The sequence below is a fragment of the Hipposideros armiger genome, unplaced genomic scaffold, assembly GCF_001890085.2.
Source record: "Hipposideros armiger isolate ML-2016 unplaced genomic scaffold, ASM189008v1 scaffold_278, whole genome shotgun sequence".
NCBI classification, from domain to species: Eukaryota; Metazoa; Chordata; class Mammalia; order Chiroptera; family Hipposideridae; genus Hipposideros; species Hipposideros armiger.
Window position 1 is genome coordinate 527,695 of NW_017731628.1, and position 14,313 is coordinate 542,007.

Sequence of the window (14,313 nt, forward strand, 5' to 3'; positions counted from 1 at the left end):
TTTCCACCCGAAGTCCAACATCACCAGCAGGTGGTGCTGTGACAAAAGCAATCAGGAGAAAGCAGGTCGGACAGGTTGGGTGTCAGGGCTGCGCTGGTGCCTTCTTCAAAGTCAGTATTCCGGGGCACACACATGGTTGAGCCAACATCAAACAACTTCTAGGGTCCTCAATCAGGAGCTGGCTCTACTAGCAAGGCTGCAAGCCTTCTCAGACCTTCTCAAAGATTCTGCTCCAACCGCTTCCTCCCTCTCTCCCCAGCCCTGTCCCAGTCACCTGGCCTTCCCAGCAGGCAAGGGTGCTCTAGCTCGTACCCTGTAGACCTCATGGCTTCAGGATCTTCAATTATTAAGCACTTCACAGTTTACATATATTATCAGATGCTACCGTGATGAGAAGTGAAAAGAAACTCCTCCTCAAAAAATAACTGGGACGTTCCTACGTAAAAACAAGATTATTAGTATGTCTCCTGCTATCTTTTCATCTACACACTAAGTTTTGTCCTTTATCGCCACGGTACCTTAGATGTAGTGTGCGCTCAGTGAGGCTTGATAGAAGAAACAGAGAAGCAAGCAATGACTGAACCCGTGGAGTAAGGAAGACGCCGACACCGGCTGTAGCCGGCCTCCTACATCTGCACAGAAGTCAGGACACGAGGGAAGTGTCCACACGAGACTTGGTCCCAGTGGCTGCCTGGGCACAAGCAGTTGCTGTGGGAATTCTCAAATGATTGCTGCCTCCGTTGACCACAATCAGGGCGCAAGTGTCGACCCCTCTGGAAGTGAGCTGCAGTGGAAACTCCACACTGATGGTCTGGTGCGCCCCACCTAAGGCCACAGGCGAGTCCCGCCCACAGGGCATTGAACTGCACAAGTCAGAGAACCCACCCAGGTCTTCCGTAGGGGTGTCTCTGGTGTGAAACCCAGCACCTTCGGAGTCTGTGCCAATCCACATGGAGCTGGGCGGAGACTGAGGAAGATGAGGGGCTGGGAGCACAGGGGGCCGGCTGCAGATGGTTTGGCTTGTCTCCAGCAGAGCTCTGACTGGGCTCGGGCACTCCACAGGTCACTGAGGCCCTTACTGGGCAGAGATGGGCTGAATCTTCTTCCGCGGCCTTAGTGGTTTTCAGAGCATGGGTGTGCCGGTAGCCCCACACAAGTATGGACATGACGGTGACAAGGCTGGTCCACTTATCTGGACACCAAGCAAAGGGGCAGACAGCCCATCACCGAGTCTGCAAGTTGAGAAATACTAATTGCCCAGTCACTGAACTAGCCAGGTGGCCCGCAAGGGCAGACCTGAAGAAGGAAGACAGGAGACAGGCCTACCTGGGAAGCTGCTCCACGTGACACAGAGAAGACTCGCCGCAGCTTCAACACACAGTCCACAGGCGCAGTGTTGGGGGCTGCTGTCTGAATGGGGCGGTAGTCAGGGAGGACCGCTGGACGTCCTAGGGGGCTGCAGCGGCTGACGTTTCCCCCTAGGGGTGGGCAGAGCCCATGCAGCTCCTGATTTGTGCTGTTCAGGTGAAGGTGTATTTAACCTGTTCATGTGCTAAAGGGGCCCTGAGAGAATCAGACAAGAAGGTGGCTTTCTGGGAGGTTTCCAGGGATCTCCTCTGGGCAACCTTTATCTATTCCCCTTTTAACGTGTAGCCTACATAATAAGAACTAAAAGGGCTGGAAGTTCAACTGTTTATATTGTTAGTGATAAGGTCAATGTCACCACCTCATTCGATGTAGGGTTAACCTGTTGGGTGTTTTTCCCTTTAAAAAACATCAAAGTCAGAAATATCTGATAACCCCATCCATTCGCTCCAAACCCAAGCTGGTATGACTGTCTGTAAGACACATCTGGCTGCTGAGACAAAAGCAGACGGGGGTTCAATATTTGTAAATTTCATATTTATTATAACAAAAATTATGACATGTTCATTTGTGCATTCTGCTTTAATATAACTCTTGGTATGTAAATGATCTAACTGAACTCTATACAATCATGCTGATTGTGGCAGCGGTAAGGAGCACAATTAAAAAGTGTCTTCAAAAGTCAAGAGGCTGGGTGGGAGCAGGAGAGGAAGGAAAAAGGTGCAGAGGCCCCTTGGGTGCAGGTTCGTTCCCAGTGGCCTGAGAGCCGCCTGATTTGAACGGAAATGCTCTCAGTTGCTCAGCCTCATCATGTAATGAACTGACTGACGGTGGGTTATGGGTGGGATCGGACGGGAAGGCTCCTCAGAGGAGAAGGGAGGGAAATGTCAGTTGTTTAGACTGTGTCCTTACGCCAAAACTACAAAACATATGAAGCGTCACTATACAACACTGAGCTATTTACAATAGAAATTTCTCAATCAACTGTTCTCTCAGAGAAAATTAGTGAATCCCAGTGACTTAAGTCACCTGACAGAGTAAAGCAACTCCTAAGAGTTAGTCTCCATATTCTACAAATGTCTATCATTTTCAAGACAAAAAAAAAAAAAAAAAAAAATTTTTTCCCCCCAGGCATGTTGAAATGAATTCAGCTCTGCAGTACACACAGGACCTCAGTCAGTCATAAAAAAAAAAAAAAAAAAAAAAAAGCCTTTTCCCCCCAGAATTACAATATTATTAAATCATTTAGCACTGGCAACCTGCTCTGCCTTCCAAACAAACGAAACAATAAAAAGCCATTTTAAAAAATAATACATTATCATTAACTGTTTCTCTGTAATATATTAAACCTTTTGTTCTTTGTCTTTACACATCTGATATGTTAGGAAAAGAAGTTAACAAATCTAAATCATAATGGTAAAGCATCACTAGAAGAAAAGTGGTAATTATTTTAAAAAATCACCAACAGAAAGAGAACCTACAGACGAGCTGCAAAGACAGGCCAGGGAAATGTCTGGGAGAAGGGTGTGGAGGAGAGCCCTGGTTTGACGTGAGCCCGGGAGACCCTCCAGCTGTCTTTCTGGTTAGTTTATTTGTGGCCAGCGGGCGGCTCATAGTGGTGTGTCGCAGTAGTCTGGCAGCGGGTCCACCGGGCACTGGCGCTGCGGCTGCTGCTGGTGCTGCTTCATGATCTCCTTGACCTCCTCCTCCAGCTCTGGGGGGATGATAAACTGGTCGTCAGGGTCCGGCTGGGCCGGGGCTGCAAAATAGCCTCCAGGCTTCCGGAGAGGTGCGTCCGTAGCCACCTCTATCACGTTGTGGCTCCTTTCCTGGGGTGCCACGGAGCCATTAGCCCTCCGGCGCCCGATAGTCCCCACAGCGGCCAAGTCCGCCTTCCGGGGCAGGCCCGGCTCCTCCTCGTTGGCGCTGATGACAATGCCCTCATCACTGGCCTCAGCCGGCACCTGGAGCAGGTGCTGCTGCTGTTCCTTCTCCTTGGCCCGGCTGCAGTGGATGTCTACTTCCACCTCCACCCGGCTGCCGTTGGTGAAGACGCCCTCGATTGGTTCTTCGTCATCGCTGTCAAGGCCATTGTCAGAGAAGGCGCTAGAGAAAGTGGCGCTGGACAGCTGGCGCTGGAAGGAGCTGGACAGGCAGACCGGGTGCAGCATGCAGCGCTGCTCGCCAGGGTAGGCCGGGCTACTCTCATTCAGGGCTCCGGACGGGGGCTCATCAGAGGCCGTGGAGCCCACCTCGCTGCTCATCTCAGAAGTGGACAGCTCACTGCTGATCTCAGAGGCCATGCCGCTGCTGGAGGAGGGCACGCCCAGCCCGTCGGAGGGCCGGTCCTTGATCACCATGCTGACCGACGGCGGGAAGATGCCAGGGCTGGGCGGCGGGACAGCTCCGCCCGTGCCCAGCTCACAGCAGCAGAAGCTGTCCTCGGTGACGCTGAGCTGCACCACCACGGCGCTGATGCTGTCGTGGCAGCCGTAGCTCTGAGCCAGGGTGCACAGCTTTTTGGCGGCGGCCAGGGCGTCGGGCACGTTGCGCACGGCCCCCACGGCCTCCTCGATGGACAGGCTGTCCCACAAGCCCTTGCTGCCCAGGATGAAGAACTCATCCTGGGGTGTTAGGGGCACGGACTGCACATGGGGCCGAGGCACCACGCTGGGGTGCAGGAAGGTGTAGCCCAGAATGCGCGTGGACTCGGTCACGCCGTTCACCTTGCCGTCCTGGAAGAAGAGGTTTCCAAACACAGGTTAACATGGTCATGTGTGTCAACTGTGCAGCGTCCCTCGGGCCTCCTGCCTGGGGACCCCGGGGAGAGCGTTGTGTGGGAAGGGCTGCTCACCCTCTGGTGAGTGGTGAACGTCACCTGCCATCAGAAACCTGGGGCAATGACTGGGGTGGGTCAGGAGGAGGAGGGACAGCACGCTATTCCCTTCACTGGGACCATGTCACACTGGGTCCCAGAGCAAACCACTGGGGCAGGAAGTGCCTCCCTGGAGGGAGCCAGTCTTGAGCAGACACGTGAGGCACACCCACCGCAAAGTCCAGAAGAGGGCAGAGAGACTCTATTTTAAACTTAAGAAGGTAAGAAAAGTTGGTGGAGAACATCCTGGTGTGACTAGCTGGGAGGGAGGGGCTAAAGGAGACGTGCCCGCTCCTGTCGCTTCTGTGCTGGCAAAAGGAGACTGAGGCCCTCGGCTGTAGTTCAGTTGGGCCCATGCCAATTAAATCACGAGCTAAAGTTTCAGACCATCTGCCAGTGAGAGACCTTTACTATGAAGCTGGAGGGGAGGCGGAGTGACTCCGTCGCACCCGCTCGATGCTTTATTCAAGTTTGAGGTTCTCAGGTCCATCCTGTGCCTCCACTTTCAGGGACGCTCCATTACGACACATGCAACTTATGGGGTGCGTCTAGGACGCAGTAGTAGAGAAGGGGCACCACCGCTCTCCAAGCCCAGTTTCTTCCAGAGAACAGCCCTTTCCTTTCCAACACTCCCGCCTTCACTTGGGGTTCTGCACGGCGTCTGCTCGGTGTTCTCACACACAATCCTGCCAGGCCACACGCACAAGCAGGCAGTGTTCTGAGAAGGAAAACTCCTAAAACGGGGCTTCAAGCACAATTTCCAGCTCCCTTGATTCTACTGATGCAATTTGGAATTTGCCAAAAATCACCCTTGCTGGTCTGCCCAACCCTTCAGATCTCTCCCCATCAGAACCAATGGTTGTGTATTACATGAGCACATGTGTATCTGTGCAGGCATGTGTGTTTTGGGGGCGTGCCTCAAGGTAGCGAAGTAACAAAACCAAAGGGACTCAAGTATTCAGCACTGCAGACAAAACTGAGGAGGGGGAGAGGCCGACACAGTGTGATGCACGCAGGCAGCAGAATTCGTTAACCTTCGCACTGTGTGAGGTTGAGCGTTTCATTCAGTACATGCTGTCCATCTTAGAGCCTTCGCTCCCCGATATACCGCCTACCGTCCATTTTAACCCTCTCTGCTCCCAAACCACGCAGAAAACTAAAATTGACACAGACTCTCAGTAGGTCCCAAGGCTTCTCTGTCTTGCTCAGGGCCCTTATCGAAGACTATCTGGACTCAGTCCTTTTCTCTACTGAGCTGCAAACTTACTTCCACTGCTGACAGATTCTGGGGTTAACCCCATACAAGACTAGACACCTCCTGTGGGCAGATATGTGTCTGCAGGGGACACACGGCAGGTGATAACATCATATGACGACCTGGTGATGAGCAGATCTCCCAGAGCCCACTGTGGAAGCTGTGCTGTAATGACCCGTTATAATGCAGATTTACCCCAGGGTTTCCCAACAGTGGCACTACTGACACGGTGGGCCAAGGAATTCTTTGCTGTGGGGGTTGTCCTGTGCACTGGAGCATACTGAGCAGCACCCCTGCCTCTACATGTCCAAAGCACTCTCTGCCCTAGTTGTGACTACAAAAATGACTTCAGACAGTGCCAAACGTCCCATGGGGGCCAAATCGCTCCTGGCTGAAAACCACTCACTCATGGCCTTACTCAAATGGAACCAAAATAAGAGCTGGTTGCATTTCCTCAGGACAGACACGTTACTGTTCCCACTTTACAGACAAGAAAGCTGAGGTCTGGAGGTTTAAAGGTCACAGCCTGCCAGTGGCAGAGCCAGCATACGGGTACCAGCAGCGTGACCGCACGGCCGGGGCCCTCAGCCACCCGGCAAAGCAGCACTGCTGCAGAGTGGCTGCGAGGGCCCGATGGGACAAGGCCACAGAGCACTTGGCACAGCCCGACACAGAAAGGCCATTGATAAACCGTTTACTACTTTGTACATTATAATGTCTTCACACCTTCCAATGCAGAGAATTTGCTTTGGAACACTAAGGATTTGGAATTTTAGTTTTACATCAACTTCAAAGAGCATCCTGTGCAGGGAAGTGCTCCCTGGCTGGTTTCTGCACGACCCTGGCCTGTCCTCCCCGCCGCCCTAAGGAAAATCGCTCAGGCGCTCTCCTCACCTCAGTGATAATGGCCTTGTGCCGTTTAATTCTCTTCAGTTCTTCTTCACAGCTCATGACATATGATCTGGACAGAGGCAACGGCTTCCCATTCCGACACAGGACCGTTTGGCACTTGCCCACGTTAGCAGAGGTCAAGGTGAAGGATCCTCCTGGGTCCACAGGGTCGTGCTTGATATGACAAAGGACAGCAGCACCTCCAAGCTTCTGCCCAGCAGTTCCGAGTTTCCTGAAATCCAAAGACAGGGGGTAAAAACCCAACCACAACCTGCTACGTGTTCGTTTTGCTAATTTAACAGAAGAGCGTCCGACCGACTGGACAGGGCTAGGAGGAAACAGGACCTGGGGGCTCGAGTCAACTTCATTCACCAAAACGGCACTGCTCAATTTCTCACAGGAAAAGAGCCCGTGGAATCTGACACACACATGCACACAGAGAGGTGTCTGCTCACAAGTGGGGTGAGGTGTCACTTTACCGTTAAAAGCCCCAGGAGTGATGTAGCAATGAAAGTGCCACTGTCCTGCCACATCCCGCCTGCTACTCCCACATCAGCACACTCCAGGGACAGCGGGCCACGGTCAAGGCAGCTCTGCCCGCCCCCCAACCCCTCAGCTCCCCGGAGAGGAAAGCTGAAGGGACCACTTAACCAGGAGCAGGTGTAAACATACACACCCACTGACACAGCCCTCAAAATGACCCGACCGCCCTCCCCCTTTAATAAGGATGTTTGCTGGTAGGAGCTTTCACATATTGTCCCATTTGTGTTCTTGCTCTATACGGCGAACACTTTCTGGGCCAGTAATGTCAATTCTAGAATATTCACCAAAAGGACATCCTTGTAATCAGGCTCCAAAGTGCTTTTAGTCAGGACCATTAATCCACTGATTGACTGAACACACAGATCAACAGGAGCCTGGGGCTCCTATCACAGGCCGGACAGAGGGCAGCGCTGCCTGGCCCCCACTGACCCTGAGTGTGCGAGCAAGAAGGTTAACAGACAGACCCATCTACAAGGGCACACCCTCTGGTACTGTCAGCTCCTGTCCCCTGTCTAGGTTAGGTAAGTGACAACACTAGCAATGGAGCCAGGGCTGCATACGTGCACACGCTAGGTCTAATGCACAAAGAACATCCAGCTTTCCCGAGGGCCGAAAAGATCACCACACATCCCATATCCTAGTAACAAAGGGAAAATAAGAGGCCACAAATGACCCTGAAGATGGGCTGGCAATTTGGGCCTCCAACTCCAAGTTCTGGACACCCATGGCCAGATCTGGCTTTAGGCCCTGCCAAGGCAGCACTGCCTTCTTCCTTTCAAGGGCACAATGATTCCTCTCAGCAAGCCAACAACAGGAGGATAGTTGTGAAAAGTGCAGCTAGTCATCAGTTTGAGGTTCTTATGTTTTTAATTCTTCTCCAGTGTTGGAGGGTCTGTAACAAGTAGCCCTGCCTCTTGCGGGGGGCGGTGTGTGTGTGTGTGTGTGTGTGTGTGTGTGTGTGTGTGTGTGTGTGTGTGTGTGTGTGTGTGTGTGTCTGTGTGTGCGCTTAGCTACTTGCTTTTCTTGCTAGGACAAGATGGGGATGAGAACAGAAAAGCAGACAGATGTGCCTGGTAGGTAGGACGTTCTGTGGATCTTACCACCGAAGTCAAATCCTGGTTGCCCCACCTACTCTCTCTCAGAGCAGTGCGCTTCACCTCTCTGTACCTCAGTTTCCCGTCAGTAAAATAAGAACAGTAACATTACCTACATCACTGGGTAAAATGGACAGCTGTGAGGTATTGAGAACAAAGGGCTCACTAAATATTAGCTCTGCTCAGCATTTAACTGCTAACTATACATGTCCACTGAGAATCTGCGAGGCAGAAGTGAGTCCAGCAGCAAAGATGTCACTGGACCTGCCTCCACCAAGCTCCTCCTCAGGACTCAGGGCAGCTTTAAAAGCTGCTCCAGACCAGCACTCCATCGCAGATACTTCTACCCCTGCTACAAAGATCCTTCGTCTGGCAGATTATCAAGGGAGAGAAAAAGGAGAGACAGAGAAGAGATTGCCATTGTTCCCATGACCTTTAGAACACTCTCTACTTCCTGGTCCCACATGAGCAAGTGTTTGCAGTACAGTTATTAAGAGACAGGGAATTCCTTTACCAAGTCATTAAAGTGACAAAGAACGAGCAATCCTTTGACTGAGAGGATGCTTATAACGTTCAGCTCTAAGACTCACAAACTACATTCCAAAATTCCGATGGTGACCATCCCTATAGATGGTGGCCTAGGATCCTGCTAGAACATTGACTTGAACATTTAATAAGGGGGAAAAGAATGTATGAAGACTTAACTCCTGGCCTAAAATCTGACCATCTCAAGTTCACAAAGGACTGCGCTATCTTGAACCAGGGACAGTATTTCATAAAGGTGAACAAGCTGAGGTAGGAACAGTCCATTTCAAAGAGAAGTACACACACCAGCGGGTCTAAAGAGCCTCTGGCGCTCACGTATTCTGGGGGGAGGGGGACGTGTGTTATAAACAACCTGGTGAAAAGCTGGAATTGTGACAGGCCTGCGAAGTCCAGTTGGAAGAGAAAGGAAGTTCCTGTCATTGACACGGCCTCCTACAACGTTGTCACATCAGTATGTCTCAGATGGAACACAGTACATCCCTGATGCTGGGGCAAAACCAAATTGCTTGGATGTACCTTGAATACCCACATTTACAATAGTGCTTTGAGATTATCGGTACGTCTTTTTCTAACCAGGGGGCGAACACTCAAAGAGGAGCAAAAAAAAAAAAAAAAACCACAGCAGGGACTCTTAAGTTTTACCTTTGCATAACAATGAATGTATTGACCATGTATTCCTCTTCATTTTTTGTTTTCTGCAGTTCTTCTGCCAAAATGTCACTCATAGTACACTGGAGAAGGTAGGGCACCTCCACGTTACGATCTCCATCAAACACACCATACAGGGCCTCCCGATTGTCACAGAAGTTATTTACTGACAGGGCTGCAACACACAACCTGCAAAACAAGAATGCTTTTGTGCTAAGTCTAATCTTTCCTTCTCTGCGCCCAACCCGACTCTCTTTTTTTCCTCCAATTAGCCTATTCCAGTTTTGTCTCTTTCTTTATGACCCCAGACAGATTAAGAACAGGTAAACTAATCCCAGCTAATTTTTATCAATTAACTTCTGTAAGCAGAAATTAGCAGAAGAATGATTAACACATATTTATGTTTCACACATGGCTTCCTAGACCCCTATCTTTTGGTGGTATTATTCTTAAATGGCAGTGAGAGAAAGAGAATAGAGACATGGGAAATAACACAATTTTGAACCCTTATGTCCATATTCATTCACAAAACAGTTATTTAGAAGAAATTCCACATTGGACAAAAATAGAGTAACAATTAACACATTGGAAAAAATAAGAAAAAAATATAAAAACACATTGAAAGGTCTCAACTTTAAAAAAGGCAGGAAAATAAAAATTAATCAACAAGCACAGGTCAAAGAGTGAGCCTGATGCCTGCCCAGTTTACTGCCTGGAAAAAAATTCTGGGCTGAATCATGGGGAAAAGAAACCCAGGAAGGGCCTGGTGGTCTCTGTAAGGTGAAGGAGGATGTGGCAGGTAGAGTTCCCAGGCAGCGTTTTGGAGACCTGCACAGTCTCCACTCCAAGCATCCAAAGAAACTACTGGGTTGTCGGAAAAGTCATGATGCATTTTTGCAACGAAAAGCATAGAAAAAATACTTCATGACTTTTCTGACAACCCATTATTTCCAAGTAACTTAACTGTATCCCAGACACTACCCAAAATGAAACACAGAGAAAAAAATGCTGGGGGCAAAAATAAAAAGGGCATCAGTGTGTGGTGGGATAACTTCAGATAGCCTAATACACAAGGAATTGGGAGTCTTCAAAAGAGAAGACAGAAAAAATTTTAAAATATTTCAAATCTGATGGAAACTATAAACCTACAGATACAACAAGCTCAACAAACACTAAGCAAAAGAAAATGGAAAAGACTTAATTGAAGCACATCAAAATCAAATTGATCAAAACCAAGAATCAAGGCGGGTGAAGAGGACAGAGGAACACCATAACCTATGGAGAAACAAAGACACAAATGATAGCAGACTTCTCATCAGAAACCATGCAAAAGACAGTAGAGCCAACATTTTAAAATAACGGATAGAAACAATTGTCAACCTGGATTTCTAAACCAGTGAAACTAGCTCTCAAAAATCAAGGTGCAATCAAGACATTTTCAGATGCACAAATAAATGAATTTACCACCAAAAGACTACTAGCACTGTAAGAAATGTAGAAGGAAATACATGAAGTAGAAGAAAATGATACCAGGATGGAAATCTGGATCTACATAAGGAATGAAGTATGCCAGAAATGACAAATAGGTGAGTAAATATAAAAATTTTATTTTAAAAATCATTTTTGAACAGTGGTTCTCACTGGGGGCAATTTTTGCCCCCAGGAGATATTTTTGATTGTCACAATTGGGGTGGTGCTCTTGGCATCTAGTGGGTATAGGTCAGGGATGCTTCTAAACAGCCTACAATGCACAGGATACCCGCTTCCTTACCCTGCCCCTAACAAGAAAGAATTATCTGGCTCAAAATGGCAATAGTACTGAAGTTGAGAAACAATGCTTTAGAAAATAACTGTTAAAAAATTATAACAATGAATTCTGGAGTTTATAACAATATGATAACAACAGCACAAAGGCTAGGAGAGGGGAACTGGAAGTACACGTTGTAAGGTTCTTGTATGTGAAGTGATATAATACTACTTGAAGGTAACCTTATTAATAAGTTCAAAATTATACTATAAACCCTAAATGAGCCACAAATACCCAAAAGGTTGAACTAATAAGAACAAACAGAGGAAATGAAATTGAACTATAAAAAAATTCAATCTTAATGAAGAAAAAGAGACAAGAGGGAATAAAGGGCAGACGAGACAAACAGAAAACAAATTGTAAGTTGGCAGATTTAAACTTAACCACCTCAATGGCTTCATTAAATATAAAAATGGCCTAAACACCACCCAAAAAGGAAATCAAATGGGATAAAAGAGTAAGATATAACTATCCATTGCCTATTAGAAATCCAGTTTAAATATAAAGAGATAAGTAGGTTAAAAGTGAAAGGACAAAAAAATTAAATACTAACATAATCAAAAGAAAGCTGGAGTAGCTACATTAATATGAGACAAAGTATATTTGAAAACAAAGTATTACAGAAAGAGTCATTTCATAATGATAAAGGGGGTCAGTTCATCATGAAGCTATAACTTTCTAAATGTCTATGCACTTAATAACAGAGCTTTGAAATACATGAAGCAAAAACTGATAGAGCTACAAGGAGAAACAAATTCATAATCATAGTCACTCAGTCATCGACAAAATAAGTGGAGAAAAAATCAGTAAGAATATTTAAGACTTGAACAACATTATCAACCAACTTGATCTACTGACAACCTACCTCAACAACAGCAGAATGAATACACATTTCTTTTTTCAAATGCACACAGAATTTTACCAAGATAGACCATATTCTGGGACCCAAATGTCTCAATAAGTTTAAAGGATTCAAGTCAGAGTATGTTCTCTAACTATACTGAAAAAATTGCTCAAAAATAAATTTATAGCTCTAAATGCTTGGAACATTAATGTCCTAAACTCAAATCAATGGCCTACGCTTCCGCTGTGGAAACTAGAAAAATAAGAGTGAGACAAACCCAAAGCAAGCAGAAAGGAAACAATAAAAATAGATTAGAGGTCAGTGAAACAGAAAACAGAAAAACAATACAGAAAAATCAATGACTCAGAAAGCTGGTTCTTTGAGAATATCAATAAAATTGATAAACCTCAAACCAAACTGATCAGAGTAAAAAAGACCAATTATCACAAATTACCAATATCAGTAATGAGAGAGAGGAGAAACATCACTACTAAATAGATACTAAAAGGATAATAATGGAATATTATGAACAAGTTTATGCCAATAAATTTAAAAACTAGATGAAATAAATTCTTTGAAAGACATAAATTATCAAAGGTCATTCAAGAAGACAGAGATAATCCTATAATAAAGAAATTGTATGTTTAATTAAAAACCAAAGAAAATTCCAGGCCCAGATGGCTTTATTGGTAAATTCTACCAAATAATGTCAATTCTGTAAAAACTCTTCCAGAAAACTGAGGAAGAGGAAATACTCTCAACTCATTCTGTGTGGCCAGCATTACTCTGATACCAAAACAAGACAAAGATATCACAAGAAAAGAATACAGGCTAATATCCATCATGAATATAGACATGCTCAACAAACTATCAGCAAATAGAGTTCAGCAGCACATTAAAAGGATAATACATCATGACTAAGTGGAATTATCCTGGGAATGCAAAGCGAGTCAACATTTTAAAATCAAGTAATTCATCATATCAACAGACTAAGGAAGAAAAAATATGATCATCTCAATTAATGTAGAAAAAGTCTATGACAAAATTTGATACCCTTTATAAAAACTCTTAGAAAACTATATATAGAAGGGGATTTTCTTAATTTGTTAAAAGGTGTCTACAAAAATACCTTCAGCTAACATCATACTTAACTGTGAAAGAATACATTCTCACCAAAGAACATATATGGTAGATAAATAAGCATGTGAAAAGATGACCAACAATTATGAGTCATTAGGGAAATGCAAATTAAAACCATAATGAGATATTACTATTAGAATAGCCAAAATCACCACCACCGCCACTACCACCACCACCTGATTATAAGTTCTGGCGAGGATGTGGAGCAACTAGAACTCTCATACATTGCTGCTGGGAATAAATATGGTACAGCCACTTTAGCCGTTTTTTATAACATTAAATACATACTTATGATATGACTCATCAATCCTGCTCATAGATTTTACCCAAGAGAAATGAAAACATGTTCACATTAAAATCTGTATGCAACTGTTTATAGCATTTTTATTCCTATTTCCAAAAAACTTGAAACAACCTAATTTATCTTTCAAATGGTAAATGAATAAACAAACGATAATATATTCACGCAATGGAATAATATTCAACAACAAAAAGGAACAAACCATTAACACATGCAACATCACCAATGAATCTAAACTGTATCATGCTGAGTGAAAGAAGCTAGCTGAGAAGGTTATACACCGATAATTCCACTTATATGACATTCTCGAAAAGGCAAAACTAATGGAACAAAAAACAGAGCAGCAGCTGCCACGGGCTGGGGGTGGGGGAAGAACTGACAACAGAGGACCATGGGGGAGTTTTGCGGGGTGATGGAACTGCTCTGTAACTTGATTGTGGTGGTGGTTACAAAATGACAGTCTTTCATCAAAACTTGCAGAGCTGTATACAAAAAAAGGTGAATTTTAATTGGCATAAATTATACCTTCTTACTTTATATAGATTAATGAAAAGAAAAAAATTATAAGCATCTGATATATATCATGGTTAGATAACAGATATATGAGCCTGAAAATAGAATCCTGTCCCTTATAGAGTTTAGAGATAAATAATAATAGTATTAACCATTATCATTAATCATAATAGTAGTTAACATTTAAATAGGGTTTACTATGGCACACACGTTGCTCTAAGTACTTCACATATGTAACTCAAGGGATCCTGACAACAACATATGAGGACAGCTAGTATTTTTAGTGTCATTTTACAGATGAAGATATTATGCCAAAGAAAGGGTGAAGAACTGCCCAAGATCATACAGCAAATAAGCACAGAGCCCAGATTCAAAGCGGGGCAATCTGGCTCTTATCTCAGTACTTTGAAATTTTGGCCTCCGTTTATTAAGAAAAATAAGTCATCCCAAGTTATGTGGCAATTAGTGGCAAGGTAAAATTTAATAAAATA

General features: G+C 45.4%; 1 protein-coding gene across 1 annotated transcript in view; it reads right to left on the reverse strand.

Moving 5' to 3' along the window:
* Positions 1-2,550: 2,550 nt before the first annotated feature.
* PHLPP1 (PH domain and leucine rich repeat protein phosphatase 1) overlaps positions 2,551-14,313 on the reverse strand; it is a 178,903-nt gene continuing 167,140 nt past the window's right edge. Inside the window, exons 16-18 of the mRNA XM_019657689.1 lie at positions 9,212-9,406; positions 6,390-6,618; positions 2,551-4,100 (exon numbers count right to left, since the gene is read on the reverse strand). Of these exons, the coding sequence (XP_019513234.1) occupies positions 2,976-4,100; positions 6,390-6,618; positions 9,212-9,406 (1,549 nt within the window). The 3' untranslated portion in view covers positions 2,551-2,975. The remainder of the gene's footprint in view (positions 4,101-6,389; positions 6,619-9,211; positions 9,407-14,313) is intronic.